The sequence below is a fragment of the Coturnix japonica genome, chromosome 22 (assembly GCF_054131305.1).
Source record: "Coturnix japonica strain WE chromosome 22, WE-NBRP24, whole genome shotgun sequence".
Lineage (NCBI taxonomy): Eukaryota > Metazoa > Chordata > Aves > Galliformes > Phasianidae > Coturnix > Coturnix japonica.
Window position 1 is genome coordinate 2506096 of NC_140684.1, and position 22235 is coordinate 2528330.

Consider the following 22235-nt stretch of genomic DNA (forward strand, 5'->3'; position numbering starts at 1 on the left):
AAGGATCCAATATATTATTAAGTGTATATTCATGTTAAAATAACTGTCTTAAGTTAGAAGTATTTATTTAAATGCTTTACTGGTCAATTTCCAAAAGGTCTATGATTCTGTAAAATTACTCTAAATTCCTTATGAAAGTCACAGGCTTAGTGCTACAGCCCCTAGCTGAATGTATAGGAGAACAACCACCCATGGGTAAAATCAATATGAGTTTCTCCACGGTATATTTTTTCCATTTTAACATTGCCTGCAGAGTTCACTGAAAAACTGTTTCCTGTCTTATCCTGAATGTATGACTGAGGTCAGAACTGCAGCATACTGTGCGTGAGGGAAAGGATACTTGTAAGACTGAGGAATTAGTCACAGCTCTGTCACTGGTCAGTAAATATTATGTAATGCAGTGGCAGCACATGGGCTACGTGCCCTCCCATTCTCAGAGTGTAGGAATTTTAGGGATTCCCCCTTTGACTACTGTCCATTTGTAGTCTCAGTCTGCTGTTTTGCATACATAGCTCTGGGGTCTATAAAATGCCTTGGCCTCACAGGAGGGATACAGAGCAGGAGAGACTGCAAGAAAGCAACTTTCACAGAGAAGACCCTCTCCTAGCAGATTTGGAAACATCTCTCACAAAAACATGGTAAGAGCACTGTGTCTCATTGCTCTATTGCCTTTTCATTTGATGCAGCTTGCAAAGTGAAATAATTGAAAAACAACCTTTTTTTTTTTTTTTTTTTTTTTTTTTTTTTTTTTTTTTCCCTTATTAGAAGCAAAGTATTGGAATCAGTCTCCTCTTTTATTTCCAGGCTATCCTGCTACTCTGAAAACTTCATCCCTCTTCCAGCTGACTTTAAAGGTTTGTGGGTGTAACGGGTAATACCATAAAGGTTCTTTCAGCAACTTTGTTATGAAAGCATAAAATACAAGCAAGTTATTATACTAATTGCCAGTGAGTGGAAAATAGGAGCAACCATTTTACTGTCTTTCCTTCTCTCCCTCTTTTCTTTCTTTCTTTTCTCTCCTGTTTTCTCTGGTACGTGCTTTATCTTTCACTCTCTTTATTGCTCTCTTTATTTTTCTCTTTTTTTCTTATTTCTCTTTTTTCTTCTTCTTTTTTTAAAATCTTTTCTTTATTTTTCTTATTCTTTCTTCATTTTTCCGTGCTTTAAAATGATTCTCTGCAATATAATTTATACTAATGAACAGACGCACTGCAGCATTTTTTTATTGCAATACAGTGATCTAGATTTGTTTATATTTTGAAACTGTAGTGTGCTTATTGCACGCTATGTATTTTACTTGAGTTAACAGAGGAGTTCTAACACCTTTCAGTTTCTGCACAGGTAGTTGCATTCATTTCTTTCCCTGTGTGATTTTACAGCACACAGCATCCTAGCATCCTAAAATATGACTGTTACAAATAATGTACAAACTCTGTGGCTAATTCTGCTTTGTTCTTTTTTTTTCCTGACACACCTTCACTGGCAGAAAAATCTCCCTTACAGACAGAAATTGACAGAAAATCTGTGTTATAGTGAATAAAATTAAATTGCTTACATTCTTGTATAACTGCTAAATTTTACATTCAAATATGTGCCATGTATATATATATCTTACAAAATACAGAATTCAGCATCTTAGAATTCCATTTGGCTCATGCAACAGGATATATTGCAAAATGCTTTGATTTAATTTAATTTTTTTTTTCCTGGTGATAATCACTGTATGAATAACACAGCAAAATTTTACATCCTTTTCCTTTGTGAAGATACTGTGATAGGAATTAGTACAACATTTAATGACAACATTTAAAGAAAAACAAAGAACATTTCAAGATGTGTCTTTCAGAGAAGTTATGCATGGATGTGTTGGCTATTTTGGGCTTTTAACTAATAATAGAGTAAAAGATGGTTGTGGCACTACTAAAAATAACAGTTCTCCTCGTCAGTGTGTCATTGCTATAAGCATCAAGACAGTTTTTAAATGCTGAAAGTTAGTTAGATCAAAGTCGTTAATCTGCAGTTTCTGCATCCTATTAGAGGGAGTTACCTTCTTAGTCAAAAACTGACCTTGTGGTTTTTTTTCTCTCCTCGGAAGCGTTCCCACATCACACAAAGCAAGATTTCAGCACTGTGAAGTAAAAGCATAAATAAAGTGTACGAAATGCTGTGCCCATGGCAGTTTGCATTCAAACCTCGTGTTATTAAGAACCAGCCCTCTGAAGAGAAGGATATCAATAATAACGTGGAGAAAGATACAAAGGTCCACGGGTAAGATCTTTGTAATCGTTTCGTGGTTTTGCTTTTGTTTGAAAAGGAAGGATACAAAGTAACACGGGGCTGAGCTGTGTGCTTCCACTGCAGTAATTGTAACAAAAGAGCGGTTGTCCCTGGGGGCACTGGGTGGTGTTGATTTAGTAAGGTGGTGTTGGTTTACTGAGGTACATTTAAGCTTTTGTATACATCGCTGAGGAAATAAGTCATTGTAGTTTAACTGTCATGGTTCTAAATTTATCTGGTATGCTATAATGGTTACATGTTTGCTGGGCTTAGGAGGCATTTGTGTACTATAAAAACATAAAAGTAAAAACGAAGCGTGTTGCTTTCTATTGAATTGTCTTTTTCTCTTTTAAAGCTTTGTGAAAGATGATGCCAAATTACACAATCTAGGCAAGAAGCAGATACCGATGTCACCTATAATCACTGCAGCAGAGGTCAGTGATGGAGAGGGGTCTGTTTCTAGTTTCACTGATACAACAGTTCACACAGGTTGTGCTTACTGCTCAGAACCCTTTAGAGTTCTCATGCAAGGAGTAACTGTGGTTACAAGAGCTTAGGGGTGCTGTGAGATCTCTGGATGAAAGCTCTTCTCTGAATGAAAAGGTGGTTTGGTAAGTCTTGATGCCAGGTACCTGGCCCAGGAGGACTGGAGTGCCAAATTCCTTTATTCCTTTGAAAACCTAGTTTTGTCCTTTCTCTAATTTTGTCTGATTTCCCCCCAAGACTATGACTTTGAAATTACAGAACTGTTTGTAGTGGCAGGTTCTGTTTGGTTGGTACAAAAATGTTTTTGTCTGTTTCATGTCAAACTGTAGATCAGGTCAATAGATTTGTACTCAAATGAATAAATACTCAAGTTGGAGATCTTTCAGTTTTTACCTTTAAACTGTAGTATTCACTAGTAAAATAAAAATAAAATCAAAACATTATGATATTTAATAGGTGTGAAGATAGTTTGTATTTTTATCTTTTCTATGGCCAGAAGCCCCCACAAAATGGTATCAAAGCTTCAAGCCAGATATCAAGATGTCCTAGACATGTAAAAGTAAGGAACATGGAAAATGGATCCAGCCTTCTTGACACATTACACCTGACAGCAAAGGAGGTAAGACAGAAACCTAAGCAGTAATTTTTCTTAACTTTCTGAAGATTTGTAGTGCAACATTGCTTTTTAAATTTTTATTATTTTCCAGGTTATCAATTGTCGGACCAAAGCTTGCCAAGGAGCACTCATGACCCCAAAGGGCCTGGTGAGAGGCACTAGAGATGGGCCAGTTCCTCCAGCAGAGCTTCTACCTCAGGCAATAGACTTTGTCAAGCAGTACTACAGTTCATTTAAAGAGTAAGCTAACTGTACCTTCAGTTTTTGAATAAAAATCCTCTATGTCCCTACCTGTCTGTAGGACTAGACTGCTTAATTTCTTCAGAGGTATTGGCAGTTACACAGCCTGCTTCCAAAAAAGAGGTGATTATTAGAAAATGTGAACAGAATCATTACTGCACTTCATATGCTGCTTCTGCAATCCTGGGTCTAGAGATTACTACTGTGGACTCTTTCAGTGCATTTCTCAGCCCCATCCCTTCAGAGTGTGTTGCACTGTAGTATAGAATTGTAGAATAATAGTAGAATAAGCAGGTTATTTGGGGCTCTTCCAAAGTGTGACTTTCAGTTTTCTTAACACTGGATGTTAATGGGATTATCTCCTACTTGGATTAGTTTCAGACATGTGGGTAATGCTTGTAGTTTGTGCTGTTCCAAGCATCTTTTCTCCATGTTCTTTTATTGTATGTTTTGCTTCTCAAGGCTTTGACCAGAGTGTGGAAGGACAGTTGATACCCCAGAGCTTCTCAACCTTGCTCTGTGCTGTTATCAACGTAAGATGACTGAGCATGCTGAGAGCAATGTTCTTGCTTCAGAATTGGTTTGTTTTCACAAAAATAGAGATGGTGTAGAGAGATCTTGTTGCAGGAGAAGCTGGAAGAGCTGCTTAAGGTCCAAGAATTTGCAGTGACGAAGTTTTTGAGTGACAAGCTTTCAGTGACAATTCAGCATTTGCATATTTTACTATAAAATATTATTGGGCTCAGCCACATAACGACTTCTTCTTTAGAGACTTTGAACTCCTCTACAGAGTTTTATTCCAGCAGAATCTCTCAGAAAAACCCTGTTTTACATACAGACTGTGGTTATTTGTCAGCATATTATATTTGCACGTCTCTGTGCCTGTGGTATTTGATCACACTGATTTGCACTGTCTTATGTGCTTGCCCTTGATCTTTCATCTTGTTGAAAATGTGAAAATTCTCAGACAGTGCAGGCTATTTTCATTCTGTCTGTAGACCAACACAACAATTTTTGTGTGTGCTGTGATAAATATTTCCTAATGTTTTGACTTCATTTTCTATTATCAACCTAGAAACATTTAGTTTCTTTAACGAAATAATTGCTCAGTGCTTCCTTTTTTTCAGTGTCAAAATCTTACCTTCTTTGCTCAGAAGACCTCTGTCCCTGTGAAAGTAATTGAACGTAGAGAGAACAGTCAGTGTATTCCCATGTTGGGCTGAAGCTGATCTGTTCTCTAAGTTCTATTTGATTGCGTTTTGACAGTTTTTACCAAACTAGTCTGGAAAATCCAAATTTAAACTGAAAATTTTCACAAAAAAAAAAAACATGTCATCAATGAATACTTGCATTGGATGGTGACAGGGCAGTGTTTCTAGTTCAGTTTCTATTGTGGTGGTTTCTTCATGAGGATAGTAAGCTGTCATTTGTACTGTCATTCAGAAGCCACGAAAAAGTCATTTGATCTGATCTCATTTAGAATCGTATGTATTTAGCTCATCATTTTACATGGAATACCTGCTGCTTTGGATAAAAATTTCAGACCCTAGGGTGTTGCAGTAAATACTAGCTACACTTTGGGGACAGAAGTGTGGTGCTACTGCAGATAGTCACACTCACACTTGGAACACAGGGAGTTGCTCATTTGTTGAGGTAATGAATGCTTTTATAAATGATCAAGTATGTCGACCCATTTCACACCCAGATAGTGTGGATGCTTGAGGACAGATTTCTCAGTGTATGTAAACACTATCTGAAGCAGTATAGCTAACAGTCCCCTCCTTGGAAATGGGCTCTACCTGCATAGTAGTAAATAAAGTCAGCAATGCAGATGGAGGTCTCTTGCAAAAGGATGCTTTGCCATTCAAAACTTTGTTTTCAGCAGTGTCTGAGCTCTTGACCCAGAACAAAATAGGCATCTGCAATTTAGATCAGCTGAAAGTAATGAAATTTTCATTGTTTCTTTCATGGCTGTTTCCTGTTCAACAGGTTAAAAATAGAAGAGCACCTGGCCCGACTAGAAACAGTGACCAAAGAGATAGAAACAACAGGAACCTACCATCTGACAAAGGATGAACTGATCTTTGCTGCTAAACAGGCCTGGAGGAATGCTCCAAGGTGTATTGGGAGAATCCAGTGGTCCAATCTACAGGTAACTTATGACTCTAAAAATTATGGGCTGAATTGGTACAGCATGCCAGTTGCTTCATCTGAGGGCTGTCCTTCCTGTACATATCATAAAATCAATATTTTCTTGTACTTCTCTGTTCCATAGTTGAAGGAAAACTTAAATGGGACTAGTTATAGTTAGGAACCAATTAAGTTATGGAAGCAGGTCCATCTCTTGGAGCATTGTTACATGTGACAATAACAGTAAAAATAAACCTTTCCTATTGGAGATAGAAGTGAATTGAGAAATTCTGATTTCCTATCCTTAACTGTGTTAGAAAAATAACATGCTTGTATTACTCTTTCAAAATATTTTTTTCTTTATCTTTCTGGGGAAACGTACAGGTATTTGATGCACGTGATTGTAAAACAGCCAAGGAAATGTTTGAATATATCTGTCGCCATATTCAGTATGCCACAAACAATGGAAATATAAGGTAGATCTCTTTTATTTCATTTGAATTTTAAATATCGAAAATTCCATCTAGATCTGGATTCAGAACTCCACAATAGACCTGATGTGGTCTATCTAAATATTTTGACAATTTGTCTTTGTTCTTAATTCTTCTGATACTTACATGTTCTTCTCACATGCACCATCAACTATTTTGGAAGTTTCTAACATTTGTCGCTAATATTGCAAAAAAGATTTCATAATTCCTGGGGAAATAAATGATTTGAAGACTTGGGAAGGTGGGTGGGAAGAATGAATTATATTATTCTTAATGATGTTTATTTTAAATATAAAATAATTGCTGCCAGTAACAATTTGTCTTAATAATCAGAATTTATTTGATGTACTACTGTGTTGTAATTGGGTTTGATCACTTCCCTGAGCAGATCAGCCATCACCATCTTCCCTCAGAGGACTGATGGGAAACATGATTTCCGTGTTTGGAACAGCCAGCTCATCCGATATGCTGGATATCAAATGCCAGATGGGTCTGTCATAGGAGACCCTGCAAGTGTGGAGTTCACGAAGGTATAGTTCCAAACACAGAGTCTTAACTGTTCTCCATCTTGTTTAACTCACCTGTGTTTCATTTATTTTTCTTGCCTTTTTTTTTAATGCAGTCTGGGAGGGAGCTATGTATTTCCTTCCCCACAGATTCTAGGTGCAGGCTGAAGCAATAATTTCTTGCTATCCAGTACAATACTACCCTCCATCTCAGAACAGAGAGAGCTAAAACTCCTCTTAAGTGAGAGACATAATCTGTACTTGAGTGGCATGTCATGGTCTTGTTTGAGTAGGAAAACAACCTTTAGCACTAAGAATTTACCTCAGAGGGTTAACAGAAGGGAGGACTTCAAAACTGAAATTCACTTTTTTTACTTACAGTTATGCATTGAGCTTGGCTGGAAGCCAAAATATGGCCGCTTTGATGTAGTTCCTCTCATTCTCCAAGCAAACGGCCAAGATCCAGAAATATTTGAATACCCACCAGAGATTATCCTTGAAGTGCCAATGGAGCATCCAAAGTAAGCCATATTTTGCTAATCGCATTTTTGCCACTGCCTCACCTTGGCAGGTGCTCAGCCTGTTCTTGTGGCAGTCATTTTATGAGCTCTTTGTTAGGATGAAATTATGGTAAATTGTCCTGAAAGGCAAAATGCCTGTTAGAACAGTAAAATGAGATTTAAATTAACAGTGGTAGTTCTGTTGGGCATTTTTTTAATGTTGTCCATTTCAGTCAGATTCAGAATTAAAAACCAAAACAAACAAAACCAAAAGACAAACAAAAACAACAGTTTCTTATGCCAGTGGAATACACATATAAAATATGGTTGCACTTGCAACAAAATGCTTATTGCTTTTTTTTTTTTTTCTCTTTGTTTTTTGCATCATATTTGCTTTAGAAGTGGGTTGCAGATTGCAGAACTCTTTCATACTGTTTCTCAGTTTCCTTAGCAGGCCATTCCCAGTTACCACATTGTATGTGAAAGCTTTGCTGCAAGCTTTTGCAGATTTCTTCATGGGTTGGCCTCCCTACAGACAGTGCTCTTTCACTTCCTGGGCTTCTCTGGTTGATGCCTAAGGGAGGAATGCATAAAGTAACAAATTAAATGTTTACTTAACAGATATGAGTGGTTTAAGGAGTTGGATCTGAAGTGGTATGCTCTGCCTGCTGTTGCCAACATGCTCCTTGAGGTGGGAGGCCTGGAATTTACTGCATGTCCTTTCAACGGCTGGTACATGGGAACAGAGATTGGAGTGCGGGACTTCTGTGATGTACAGCGGTACAATATCCTGAAGGTAATTTCCTGAGATGAAGGATTTTGTGACTTTGAGAAGAGAATGGATTTGAATGAGAACGGGTGAAATGTTTCTGAAAAAGAGATACTGCCAGCCTTTACCTGTAAAAAAAAACAACAACAACACAAAAAAAACATGTTGTCTTAAAGGCTGTTTTCCCCCAGTTTTAACATGAGTACTGCTGATTCAGGAATTTTGGTCTCTGACTGCAAATATCTCAGAGATGTATCTGTTATTAGTTCCAGTCTGTTGCTGACAAGGCAATGGAGTCCTGGATGTTAGTTGCAGGTACTGGGCTCCTTGCCTCTGCAAATTAATAGTGATGACTTAGAACCAGATGCTACCATTCACTAACCATTTGGTCCAACAGAGCCTTTTTCCCTTCTCCGAACCAGAATAGCCTCATGATACCTCTAATACCAAATGTGTGCACCTGTCACTTTTCCCATCATAAGACTGACCTTTCTCCTTTCTCGAATATTTTTATCTGCATATTAACATGATGAGGTGGAGAAGTCATGACAGTAAACTTGCTTTTCCCTTTTTTCTCTCTTTTCCACTTATAGGAGGTTGGAAGAAGAATGGGACTGGAAACCAACAAACTTGCATCATTGTGGAAGGACCGAGCTGTTGTAGAGATTAACGTTGCTGTGCTTCATAGCTTCCAGGTAAGACAGTGAGTCTCATATCTGGAAACACATTGAATACTGTGTATTTCATTTCACTTACAACAACTTTATACAAATATAGTGCCAGTGGACTTATACCAGGAGGTTACCAATATAATTTCAATGGAGTTATTATCTGGGAAAGCAGAGGAATGTAAATGCTCTCTTGATGCCAGAAAAACAAGATACCTTGGATAGAGGGAAAAGGGAGAAAAAAAAGAAAAGGAAGTTAGAGGCAAGATTGTTCGTCTTTTTAGCCCAGATGTTTAAGTGTCAAAATCTGCATAAAGCCACAGAATTCATGGATTTCATTCACAATTACAGTCTCTTTAAGATATCATGACATTATATAAGGTGGGTAAAAGTGAAACATAGTTTTTGAGCATTTACTCTCAATGCTGGAAAGGTAAAATACTGATGTTAAAAATAAATAAAAGAGGACTTAATAAAAATTCTTAGCCAAAGGTCCACCTACATCTTCATTTTATAGTTGGTAGTAGAAAAAATTTCCAACACTGTATAAATTCCTTGGAATATTAAGCAAGCAAAAAGATTATTTTAACTATGGAATGGACTTACATATATATGTTTCTCTTTTTGCCATTATTCTAGAAACAAAATGTTACTATCATGGATCATCACTCAGCTGCTGAGTCCTTCATGAAATACATGCAGAATGAGTACCGTGTGCGAGGAGGCTGCCCAGCTGATTGGGTGTGGATTGTACCTCCTATGTCAGGGAGCATAACTCCTGTGTTCCACCAGGAGATGCTGAACTATGTCCTCACTCCCTTCTTTTACTACCAGGTACACATTGTCAAAAGAATAAAGATTCTAGCAGACAACTTCATCAGTGCAGACGATAATATGAGACACAGAAAAGTCTGAATGAAAAGCCCATTCTTCATACTGTTCTTAGTCTTGGTATATACAAATCAGAATTTACTGGATAAATTCATAAAAGAGTGGGCAATTTTTTCTTATAATGTGCTAGATAATTTTAGTTCTGTTGAATTCCTAGGCTACAAATAAAATGCGACTTAGTGCTGTAGGGACTGGTCAGTGTTTGTACATGCCGCAAATCGTAAGTGTAGATCCTGTAAAATCTGTCCCTTTCAATTGTACTGTACGCAAGTTGTGTATTTGTTGTTTTGCTTATCTACCATTACTTATCTGAAACTTAGCTTTTTTTTAATTGAAGGTGGATGCATGGAAAACACACATTTGGCAAGATGAGACCCGTAGGCCAAAGAAAAGAGAAATAAAGTTGAGCATTTTGGCCAAGTAAGTTGTTCAAATAAACATCGTGATTTTGTCAAAATATTCTATTTTTCTGTTCTTCTCTTACACATTTTTTTAATAATTATTACAGTAGGGATGACCTGATTTATTTGAATTATAGACTTCATGTAAACATCTAGGTAATGCTTATATCTAATGTTATTATTCAGGGCTTTCTGTATTGTATTGCTTCCTAACAATCTTCCAAGGAAAAGCCATGCTCAAAATGAGCCTTATCTAGGAAACTGCTTGTGCATCAGTTTGAATTTCTACACAGCTATATTCAAAATGATACATGTTGTGCTTTTTTTTCCCTCAGGGCTGTACTCTTTGCGTCATTACTTCTGCGAAAAACAATGGCAGCCAGGTCCAAGGTGACTGTGATCTATGCAACAGAGACTGGGAAATCAGAAACATTAGCCAACAATCTGTGCAGTTTGTTCAGCTGTGCCTTCGACACTAAGGTAAGGAAATATAGGTCACTTAAACTAAGCAGAAGATGAAGTTTGCCTAGTTTTATCAGGTTCTGCAAAGTTTTTCATTCTCTAAGCCTGTGTTTTGTATGTTCTCTAAATGTAAGTTCGACCTTAGATACTGACTTTTTTCATATAGAATAATGCCTTGTAAATTTGATCAACAGTCACCTGACAATCAGAGAGATCTAAACTAGCAGATTCTCATGAGCTTTGTATCTTTCAGATTCTGTGCATGGATGAGTACAACATCAGTGACTTGGAGAAAGAAACACTGCTTTTAGTGGTTACTAGCACTTTTGGAAATGGAGATTCTCCAAATAATGGAAAGGTACTATTTGACTCAGAAGCACATATGCAACTCAACTCAGAGACTGCTGAGATGAGCACTTCAGAGTTCTCTCTGGTGACCAGTGATAGGACCTGAGGGAACAGCTTGAAGCTGCCTCAGGAGAAGTTAAGACAGAAATAGGAGAGGGTTCTTTACCAAGTGGGTAATTGGGCACTGGGCTGGGCTACTTAGGGAAATCACCATGGCACCAAGATGCTGGAGTTCAAGACATGTTTATGCAACACTCTTAGACGTATGGTTTAATTTTTAAGTAGCCTTTTGTAGAGCCAGGAATTGGACTTGATTCTTTTGGGTCCCTTTGATCTCAGGGTATTCTGTGTTTCAAAGACAAGCTTTCATTTCTCATGTACTTAAGGTATAGATCAGAGTCTCACTTCTCTTTTAAATCAAAGAATATTTTTCTAACATTAAATGTTTAATGAATTTTTCTACAGACACTGAAGAACTCCTTGCTCACCCTGAAATTGCTGAGAAAAAAAATTAGGTAAAAATAGTCTGTTATTTTGTTTACATATGGTGAGTCCTTTTGTATTTCATTCGTCATAACATAGCAGTCTTATTTGTGTCTCCTGCAGATACGCTGTGTTTGGTTTGGGCTCCACCATGTATCCTGAGTTCTGTGCCTTTGCTCATGCCATTGACCGAAAACTGTCCCAAATGGGGGCTTTGCAGCTTGTTCCAGTGGGTGAAGGAGATGAACTCAATGGTCAAGAAGAAGCCTTTCACACATGGGCAGTCACTGCATTCAAGGTGACTATATAAATAATCTAGATTATGTGTTAGTTCATTCATTCATTTCAATTATTTCAGTTTTTACTGGTATCCCAGAAAAATAGGGAATAATGAAAGAAATTCCCTTTGTTATCTGAATTTTGAACTTGCCTTTCATCATCTTCTGCTTGTCTAAATTGTAGGAGAAACAGGATCCCTTTTGTGTGATTTCTTAGTATTCACATAAAGTTCCACAAATCCTTCTGGATAATGAAACACTCAGTATAAGTAATTATGGTAGCATCAGACCTCTTAATTTTGCTAAGTAGATCTTTTTTTTTAAGCTAGATTAGAAGTGGGAACTTGCCGAAATCCTATAGCATTACTGAATTCAACAGATTTAATAAATAACAGTCAGTGAAACTGAAATCTCCCCATAAACATAGCAACAGCAAATGAACAACAAACATATGACAGTGTAATTACTACTTTTTTCTAGACTGCCTGTGACATTTTTGACATCCGTGGGAAAAACAGTATTCGGTTACCTGAGATGTACTCATCAGATGACAGCTGGAATCCTAAGAAACATAGGATAGTACATGGCTCTCAAACCATGGACTTGACTAAAGGTATTGGAACTGACTTTTAGCTTCCTCTATCAATGTTACTTCATATAGGTCTGGACTGAAAGGTTGTCTGATGTTGTTAACAGTCATGCTACAGCACTAGGTGGTAGAATTCCTGTAATGGAATTAGAGTGGTCAAAGAAAAAAAGATATCATTTTACACTAAATAAATCATTACATCTTCTAGTACAAAAACGTCAGAATACCAGAGCTGATATACATTTTGACAGACCCAGAAGAATTAGAGTTGAGATGCTCTTAGTCAGAGAAGCCATACATAATGGACATAGAGGCTGACAAGAAGTATATGGTGTTCTAGAACAGGCGTGGTTCAGTTCTTTTCTCTGTATTCTTGGAAGATCTATTAAACAAACCTAACGACAGAATTTTTCATTAATCATGTCCCCTTTTCTCAACAGCACTGGCAGACATTCATGCAAAGGATATAATTCCAATGAAGCTGAAATTCAGGCAGAATCTTCAGAGTTTCAAATCCAGGTATGATGCCTCATTCCTTTGAATACTGTGGTACATTTTATTAAAATATTAAACAATTGAAATGCTTATAACTAAACATCTCTTCCCTGTGTTACTGAGAAATATATCCAAATTTTGTTTCATTCTTAGTAGAAGTAAATTATAATTACCAGACCACAACTATAGTTAGGGACGTCACTTCTGTTTTCATAGTTGCTTATTTCCGACTGGAGTCTCTGGCAGCAAAGGGAACTAAATAAATTGATGAATATGGCCCTTTGATATCTACTAAGTGTGGAAGGTCAGGTGTATGGTCCCTCTCCTTTGCTTTATCAGCTACCTGCCAGACAAACATTTACTTCATTTAGGGGGGAAAAAATGGCTCCTTAATAGAGGGGAAAATATAAAAGTTGAGGATAGAAAGAGATATAGTACAAGAAGATGCTATGGATTTTACTACAAAGCAAGCTGAGACAACATAAAAATACAAAAAGATAATATATGCACTGGCATGTGTCTGAGAAATAGCATTCATGAATGCCTCTTTAGCATCCTCTAGGAAATCCTTTTCATCCCTGTTCTAAATGCAGTCTTCTTATAGGATGTGCTCTGAGCAGCTGTAATGTGTGAGCTATTCAGTCTTCAGTAGGACTGCATTTCCTGTCATTGGCTGACTGCAGGCATACTTGTTCTATACTAAGCAGATCAGGCAGCACTTCAGCATCTTATTTGTTTTTATACAAGTCTTCACATCTCTATACTTTTTTTTTTTTTTTTAAATCTTCATGAATTATTAAGCTGATCTGATAATTTGAGAATGAACAGTAAGCCCTTGCCAACTCTCACTTCACATTTGTATCTTTTCTGTGCAATTTAAGGGAAATCCTGTCAACGTAATCATGGTCTAACTGATCTCTTTTTTTCTATATCTAGTCGTGTTACCATTCTAGTTAAGCTTTCCTGTGAGACTAATCAGGAAGTGCGCTACCTGCCTGGAGAACATATTGGGATTTTCCCAGGCAACCAGCCAGAATTAGTCCATGGCCTCATTGCACGTGTTAAGGATGCCCCTCCAGCTGATCAGACTATCAGACTTGAAACCTGTACTGAAGGTAAGTCAGTTCCTTTCACATCTGATAACAGAGGATATTTGATAAGTTTTCCTAAATTCATAAGAATTCTTATAGGCTGAATTTTCTTGATGCTTTTAAGTATTCTTCTAATTATAGATTCTGTTTTTATATACTATGGGGGTTCATGGTAATTTCACCAGTATTATCTGATATTTTGGGCTGACGCTATTTGTAACTCAGTTCCTAAATTGACTATTGACTGCAATGAAATCAGTCTACAGTTTCCTTATTGTGGTTACCTGTCAATATCGTAAAATGGATTTACATGTCATGGCCATTTTTTTTACATCTTAGTAGCTGCAGTCTGCGAAACCATGGGAATCTTAGGATGCAGAAAGATGATTTCCATCATTCTTTTCCCTTAAAACCTAGTGTTTTGTTACCATGTGGTTCTCTGCATCAGATTCTCTACTCACAAAAAGCTTGAAAGCTCACATTAACCTGTAGTCCAGACCTGTATGCAACCTAATCAGAAGTCATATTTTAAAAGACACTGAGTTTTGCAAAGCACTACAGTTGTTAAATGCCTTGGGAATTGCCACATGATCTACTTCCCTTGTTTCCAGGTGGCTATTGGACAAGCGAGAAGAAGATTCCTGCTTGCACACTCTCCCAGGCCTTGACATACTTACTTGATATCACCACACCACCCTCCCAACAACTGCTAAAAAAACTCTCCCAGCTGGTAACAGCGGAAGCAGATAAACAGAGACTGGAAGTTTTATGTCATGTAAGTAATTAGGTCTGGAGTTACACTAAAAGTGCTACATAATGGATCCATCAATGCCCTTCTAAATTAGAAGCTTTAGAAATGCTTGTAGTGATGGTGTTTGATTTCCATTCCTCTGTTACATATTCTGTGAGTGTGTAAAACCAAACACAGTGAGAGAAAGAAAGGGTGATCTTATGGTTTCACTTATGCGTGGGAATCAAGAGTTTTCTTCAGATCTGGTATTTCCTGTGTGGTTATGGGTGGGTCATTTTTCCTGCCTGTTTCTCTTGCTTGCCCTGTGGTGGTTTCTGATGAGATACCATTAAAAAATCTCAGAGTTTGCAGAGGGAGATGTTGCAGAGGAGCTGTTAAGTATTTTTGTCATAGAATTTGATACCAATAAAGTAGAAGCAAAGTCACTTCAAGTAACCAAACACTCATAGGTGTAGCAACTGCTTTATTCTGCTGGGATCAGCAAACACTCAGCAAGTGCTCAACAGGACCTGAGCCTACACAGCTTTGTGGATACCCCATAGCCAGGGGGCTGAAAAGCAGAACAACTTTTTCAGGAAACCCCAGTATTAGTCTAGGGATGGTTTTGAGAATTCTCTGCTGATTTGCACTTTATTGCATATTTGATTTAATATAAAGTAGGAATCTTATTTTAAAAGTTACTTTTCAAACATCTTTGCTCTCCTGTTCTCAACATGGCCTGGTAACATTGTGATGGTGACTTTTGGCTTTTAGAGCACAGAAGAATACAATAAATGGAAGTTTTACAACAGCCTAAACATCCTGGAGGTCCTGGAAGAGTTTCCTTCTGCTGAAGTCTCAACAGCTTTCTTACTGACTCAGCTGCCACTTCTGAAACCTAGATACTACTCTGTCAGTTCCTCCTGTGACATGACGCCCGGAGAGATTCATCTGACAGTTGCTGTGGTAAACTACAGGACAAGAGGTAATGAACTGTTGTGTTGGGTTTTTTTTATTTATTTCTGTCTTAATTAATTGACATTTAGTCTATGCTGTGGTTCAGAAAAATCTGTGCATGCTACATGGCATGAAACATATCTGTAAGAGAAAGCTTGTGTTGTGATACATGCAGAATAGTACATAGTACAGATGCTCGTACTGTATCAGGATTTGTTAAAATACTGCATCACTGGTATATACTTGTTTTATAAAAGATGACTAGATCACTTATAGCCTTGTTTATAAGCATAATATTAAGTACAAACTATGTTTTTTTAAAAAACAAACACCTTTTGAATGCTTACAAATAAGTTTTCTTTCCTCTGATTAGATGGACAAGGGCCATTGCACCATGGAGTCTGCAGCACGTGGCTGAACAAAATAGCTCTCAATGAAACAGTCCCGTGCTTTGTGCGCAGGTGAGTGAATGCCATAGGAAGAAGCCAAGAAAAATCATGGAAAAGGAATCAATAGGCAAATACTTGCTGCATAATTCAGTGAAGCTTCTTTTCCTAGACATCTCCTGAGGTTAATTACCATGAAATTTTTCAGGAAACTAATGGAAGTTTTATTGAATTCTAATGAAGGAAATTGTTCAATTTCTACAAAATCACTGATGGTTACTCTCCGGAATCACTGTGCACTTATCAGTGTTTATTTTGTAAAGAAAAAAATAGCAAGTCCGATTCGGTCTCTTTTCAGTAGTGCGTGGGGACAAGACTAGGGGTAATGGGATGAAACTACAGCATAGGAAGTTCTGCATGAAGGTGCGCAAGAACTTCTTTACGGTGAGGGTGATGGAGCACTGGGACAGGCTGCCCAGGGGGGTTGTGGAGTCTCCTTCTCTGGAGATATTCAAGACCTGCCTGGACGCCTACCTGTGCGACCTGGTGTAGGGAGCCTGCTTTGGCAGGGGGTTGGATTCGATGAGCTCTAGAGGTCCCTTCCAACCCCTACAATTCTGTGATTCTCTGATTCTGTGATTCTTCAGTCCTTCAAGATACATTTATCCTCACATAGAAAGGATAACGAGAAGATTCAAGGCAGTAGAGATGATCACTAGGTATCATACTGTCAGCCTTCTAGGAATACTTTTATTCTGAGTGTTATTTTACCTAATCAACATATTTTTGCATATTAGTGCTGATGGATTCCGACTCCCAGAGGAGCCAGCCAAGCCATGCATTCTTATTGGTCCAGGAACAGGAATTGCTCCATTCAGAAGTTTCTGGCAGCAGCGTCTCTATGACTTGGAAAAGAAAGGTACTTAGAGGGACTGCCACTTGGGGGAGGCCAAAACTCAGCCAGCCAGAAGACATCTGTAGTCCTCCAAAGAAAATCCCTTCAGGTGGATATTTTGTTTGGAGAACTATAAAACAGGTGGCGACACTTCTAAGCTTTATCTAAGTAACCCATGTAAAGATTTGTCATCACAAGACTGAATCAAACACTGCACTGAAACAGCCAATAATTCCAATCCCACATGTGACCATTCTGGGAGTATCCTATGTGTGTAAGTACTACGTTGTTCTACATCTGCCCAGCTCTCACAAAGGGGCCACAATGCAGAGAGGAAATATTTTAGCCTGTCTCTATCATTCTGCTTGGGAAATGTACTTCAGTAGGTGATTACATGTAGTACTTTGAAGTATCAGGCATATTCAGTCCTAATGCAGATTTCAAATTAGGAACTGTCACTCTTGCACACATACTCCTCAGAGTTTTAGCAAAGGACTAATTAGAAATAGTGGTTACATTGCCCAGCTAAGTTGATATGACAGGGCTCTCTCTGAAGGCTAAAATAACTGTCTGATCTCGGTTTCAGGGATCAAAGGTGGTGACATGATATTACTGTTTGGCTGCCGGCAGCCAGATATGGATCATATCTACAAAGAAGAAGTAGAAGAAATGAAGAGGAAAGGAGTTCTGAAAGAAGTTTTTACAGCTTACTCCAGGCAACCTGGTCAACCTAAAGTAAGGCTGGTTCTTTCATTCTTTAAGAGTTGGACCCTTTAGGGAGGGTCCCCCAAGTTAATGTTTGGGCTCTGTTGAACAATTTTATTGAAAAACAAGACAAAGCAAAACAAAACTGTTAGCTTCAGTATACTGTGAACAAGTGACAAAAGGCCCCATTCCTCCAAAACAAAGGAGCCTCTCATTGTTCACTTCTGAATGAGCACCATATATGTAAAGATGTATTTTTAATCCTCACTGCCTTATGGATAGGTGTAGTAGACATACAATTAAGCCTTTGAGTGCAAAACATCCTTTGAAATTAGAAGCTGGAACATTTTTGGAAACCTTACATTTGGCAGGATATGATAAGTCAGTGAGTTAGAAATGAGCAGGCTCTCATCATTTGTCACCATTTCAGTACTGTTTTTAGCTGTCTTGCCTCTCTAAGCGAGTCAGGAATCTTTGGCAGTGGTAATTGGTTCTAAATAAAAGCCTCTTAATGTACTCTGGTTTAATCAGGGACAGCCTTCAAATCTGGGACTTGTAGAGAGAGCATTTAGGACATTTTCCCTCTCCTTTGCTGTCATGCAGCATGTGGAATAGTTAGGATGTATTGAACCTTCCTATGTAGGCCCAGACTGAATTTAGAAAAGCCAATAGACAAAGTAGCATTAAAGAGACCTTTTCTAATGATATTTTCTTTCTGTTTCTAAGGTCTATGTTCAAGATATTCTTCAAAATGAGTTGGAAACCAAAGTGTGTAATATCTTGCATAAAGAGGAAGGGCACCTGTTTGTCTGTGGAGATGTACGCATGGCCAGAGATGTTGCTCAGACTTTGAAGAGGATACTTGTAAAAAACCTGAACCACACAGAACAGCAGGCAGAAGAGTATTGCTTCCAGCTAAAGGTATCCTGTGATGTACAAGGCATTGTTTCCATTCAGACAGTGCTCCAACACGGGTTTCAAAGTCACAATCCAAATCCTACAGGCTGCAATTAGCTTCTTTTCAGCAGCATGCTAAAGAAATGTGCTTAACTGATCTGCTTAGTCTACTCACCGTGATTTAAAATGGATGGTTGCTGTTTGGTTAGGTTGTATGAATGACATGTCATGCTCCTCACTTACATACTATCATTCTGCACAGTGTCCTTTTTTTGATTCCGGACATTAGCTTTGCAGTTTCTGGAGCGTCAAAGGTTTGACAATTTATTGTATCAAAATAGGAATGTGAGTTCAAGAAAGTAATGGAGCAGTCACTGACAACACAGTGTCTGAGTATGGTGGGCTTTGTAGGACTGTTCTGTTAGCAGAACTTGTCTGGAGTTTGCATGTCTGCAATTTGATTCCTTTATTGGCAGCAAGAAAGTCCACCATCACAGAATCATGATTGCTTACCTGAATGTCACAGAAAGATTCATCTCTTGGGTTTTTGTTCTTTGCTTTCTTTTTCAGAGCCAAAAGCGATACCACGAAGATATATTTGGGGCTGCGTTCCCACATGAAGTCAAAAGAATATAAGAGATTTGCACCCCATTGGTCCGGGCATGAACCAACAGACACTGAATGTGATATTTGCACATTTGTTGTTGTTTCAAAAATCAAGGGATCAAATGCTCTTCTTTATTCATGCTAAATGCTGCACATCTGATGGTAGGATTTGAGTTCTAAGCTCTAGCCTTAAGTAAGAAAAATATGAAATTTAACGTTTATTCTTCTCAGACTTCTTTTAAGAGATTAATTTAATATTGAAGATGCCAATTATTTTTTTAATTCTATCTAGGTTAGTGTATATCTGTCATCTTTTGCAAATATAAAACATATAAAACCTAGTCACAAGGAAAATGTAGAGGGTTTTTTTGCTATTAGTGACATTTTTTAGTTTTTTGCTATTGCTGGAAGTGATTTTTTGTTGGTTTTTTTTTTTTAATGGACTATTTATGTTTGAATTTATTTATATTATTGTTTTACTGTGCACATTATCTTCACTTCAAAGCAAGTAAGTAGATGGTTGTGACACTTGGAAACGTGCAGTAATTTGTTGTATCTCAAATGTGAAAAAATACAATGGCTTATGAGTGGAAATACCTGCTGCATGCACTTCAAATGTACGCATGTCAGGAGGCAGCAGTTCTGATTTCTGCTCTATATAGTTCAGGTACACCAACCTGAATTTTTGTTGTTACAGAGCCTGTAGCAATGAGGTTCAGAAAATTCAAAAGCACTTTGTACACTTGATATCTATGCTCTGACTTTACTTGATTTGTTTGTAATAAAAGATACCTTTATATTAAGACAAACCGATTGGTGTACTTCTTTTTCCTGTTATCTTAAGCCTGAAAAAGTGCAGGTGGGTAGGTAGATGTAGGGAACTGCTAAAACACAGCCTGAGCTGGTAACTGAGCACCTGGCGAGGGGGTGGCTGGCCCTGGAAGCACAGGTGCAAGCAATTCTCCTGAGCTTCCCACCCAACTGCAAGGGGTCCACCCCTCTCTGGGCTCATTAAGAGCAAACCTCTGACGGGAGAATATCTCCTGGGTGAAGGCTGCTTCTTGAGGTGTGTTTTATAACCAGAAGACCCTCATCACCAATTGGGTCTGTCAACTTCTTTCTGTATGTGATTATTGGTTTTTCTAATGATGCCTTGTATTGCAAAGAATCCATCAGAAGCTGTTGCTCTGCTTCTAAGGGCCGACATGAGGTGTTCTCCAACCAGCAGTCCCTCCTTAAGCAAGGAGTCTATGTGAGTTACGCAGCCTAAGATGAGTTGCACACTCTTGTTCCTGCTGGCGAGGTGTGAATCTTGCCTTGTGGACTAAAGAATGCAAAATAACAATTGGAGCAATGTATATTGCCCTAGTTATATTTTGAGTTTGGCTCTCATCTCTTGTAGTTCTGTCACAACTTTTTTTTCTGAAATCAGCAGGAATTTACGATGATGTTTAAAAAGAGATTTTTCTTGTCATCCTTTGTCTTCAGGAGCTGGAATTCAATGAAAGATTCAATGCTCAAAGTCAACAGTGTCATGTATATGCAGTGTGTTTCATGTGTACTTCAGGGCAGCTTTAAACATAAGATGAAAAATGCACTGTAGCTGAAAGACTGAGCAGTGATGGTGGAGAACAGGAAATGTTGGACAGCAAGTAGAGAGGGTGAAGGACAGAGGAGATTCATAGCAAGTATGTGAGTGTTATTTCATTCTTCAGTAAATTCTTTGCTTCTGAAGTTTTGAGGTGGGATGGATGGAGAATGAGGTAACTTCCATCTCCATTAAGAAAGTTCTCAATAAGGCCAGGACTTTCTGAGCTCTGGACTTCAAATAAGTCCAACATAGGCAACAGGAGTTCTATGTTTTAAAGTGCTTGTGTTTGCTTCGCGCTTTCAGGTGTATTAAAGCATGATGCGTTTGCCCTGTGTTTATCAAAATAGGTATATTTTCTTGCCAGAAGTGCTCGTAACATGGTCCCCTCTGGCTTTAGGGTTTAAAATGCAACGAGTGTTATATCACAGCTGTCCAGAGCTCTGCGTGATCTCTGTGCTTGAGCTTGTCTTCACTGAGATGGGAATACTTGTGGACTTAGGAGAGGAGCAGGGAGGGAAGCTTCTGTTGTCATTCAGAGAAAAGAGATTGTTGGACTATTCCCTGGTGAAAGATGGATAAAAAACTTAAGAATTTTAACAAAGATATAAACAAATGTCATTGTAATAAAGATGCAGAAGTTGTACAGTGTGTTGCACAGATCCCAGGTTGAGGTGTGTTCTTAAGCTTTCAGCAGGAGATCGGTGATGATGCAAATGCCTCTAGGCTGGGTTAGCTGCTCTTCCTTGGGAGAAGGCATTACCTGGAGCTGGTGGGAGCTGTGCTGCAGGGCTGGGTTACAGCTGCTGGGATGTAATACAGCCATTCAACAGTGAGCTTCCCTTTGCAGCTGGTGGGATGTAACCTTCCTGTCTGAGGTTATTTAGGGTTGGGTTTTTTTTAGTTGTATTTAAATACATGACCTTGCCCTTCAAGTTTAATTGATAATTACATTCACTATTTTTTTCTTTATGAAAAGCAAGAAAGCTCAACTTATCTGAGGGTTTTTACTGTTTGCGTATGAAAGATCTAGATAAGATGGCTGCAATGTAAGGCAGTGCTGCGAAGTGCCCAGTCCTTTTCTCTTCAGGGCAGTACAAGGCTGCTGTTATTTTTGGCATAAAGCTGTTTGGCAGCAGCACAGTGACCCTGGGGTCAATGGATTAATTAACACACTGCTGGGTAGCGCTGACTGGAGCTGGGGCACCCACAGGGAAGGACAGCGAGTTCTGGGGCAGGAGGCAGCTCACACTTGTGTGGCAGCGGATGGGCAGCCTTCTCCTTGCAGGTGTTGGTGTCAGATCAGTGCAGGCTGAGTCCTGTGGTGATGGGGGTGTGGGGGGACCCCACTGCTTTCCAGCAGCACAGGGGGGTGAATTCCTCCAAAAACAAACACTGTGGGGTGAGATGGGAGCTAATAAGATGAGCTTTCATCAAGCTAACAATGTTAAGATCCCTTTTGCTGAAGCTTGCTGTGTGATATCATAACTGAATGGGCAGCTCCGCTAGGAGGCAGCTCCTGAGCTCTGCTCAGAGTTCTGCTCTGCTCTGCCCCTCCTGTTTGCTGAGCAGTCCTGAGGTGCTGAGCTGGCTCAGCCTCGCTCCCAGTACAGTCTGATGCTCTGAGAAGTCAGTGTTGGAGCTCTTAAAGCCAGGTAACTTGGCCCATTGTAGTGAGTGGGAAAGCTTTCTGGTGTGCTGAGCAGCTGCAGTGATGTTGGGGCTGCAAGGAGACGGTGCAACCCAGAGC

General features: G+C 38.7%; 1 protein-coding gene across 1 annotated transcript; it reads left to right on the forward strand.

The window, feature by feature from the left end:
- The first annotated feature begins 2134 nt into the window (after window positions 1-2134).
- Window positions 2135-19706, forward strand: NOS2 (nitric oxide synthase 2). Its single transcript, XM_015881060.3, has 26 exons — window positions 2135-2268; window positions 2633-2711; window positions 3260-3382; window positions 3471-3619; window positions 5609-5771; window positions 6134-6225; window positions 6629-6770; window positions 7128-7267; window positions 7868-8042; window positions 8609-8710; window positions 9323-9517; window positions 9912-9994; window positions 10311-10455; window positions 10691-10795; window positions 11251-11300; window positions 11392-11566; window positions 12027-12159; window positions 12576-12654; window positions 13567-13745; window positions 14333-14496; window positions 15226-15436; window positions 15782-15869; window positions 16592-16713; window positions 17276-17424; window positions 18121-18315; window positions 18862-19706. Exons 1-26 carry the CDS (start codon window positions 2162-2164, stop codon window positions 18925-18927), a joined length of 3411 nt encoding a protein of 1136 aa, XP_015736546.2. The 5' UTR covers window positions 2135-2161; the 3' UTR covers window positions 18928-19706.
- The last annotated feature ends 2529 nt before the right edge of the window (window positions 19707-22235 follow it).

Bases quoted from the DNA above. Each gene is read 5' to 3' on its own strand.
- NOS2 (XM_015881060.3), top strand. From the start codon at position 2,162: ATGCTGTGCCCATGGCAGTTTGCATTCAAACCTCGTGTTATTAAGAAC. The intron at 5,772-6,133 runs GTAACTTATGAC...GGAAACGTACAG, and splicing joins TCCAGTGGTCCAATCTACAG to GTATTTGATGCACGTGATTG. The intron at 16,714-17,275 runs GTACTTAGAGGG...TCTCGGTTTCAG, and splicing joins CTATGACTTGGAAAAGAAAG to GGATCAAAGGTGGTGACATG.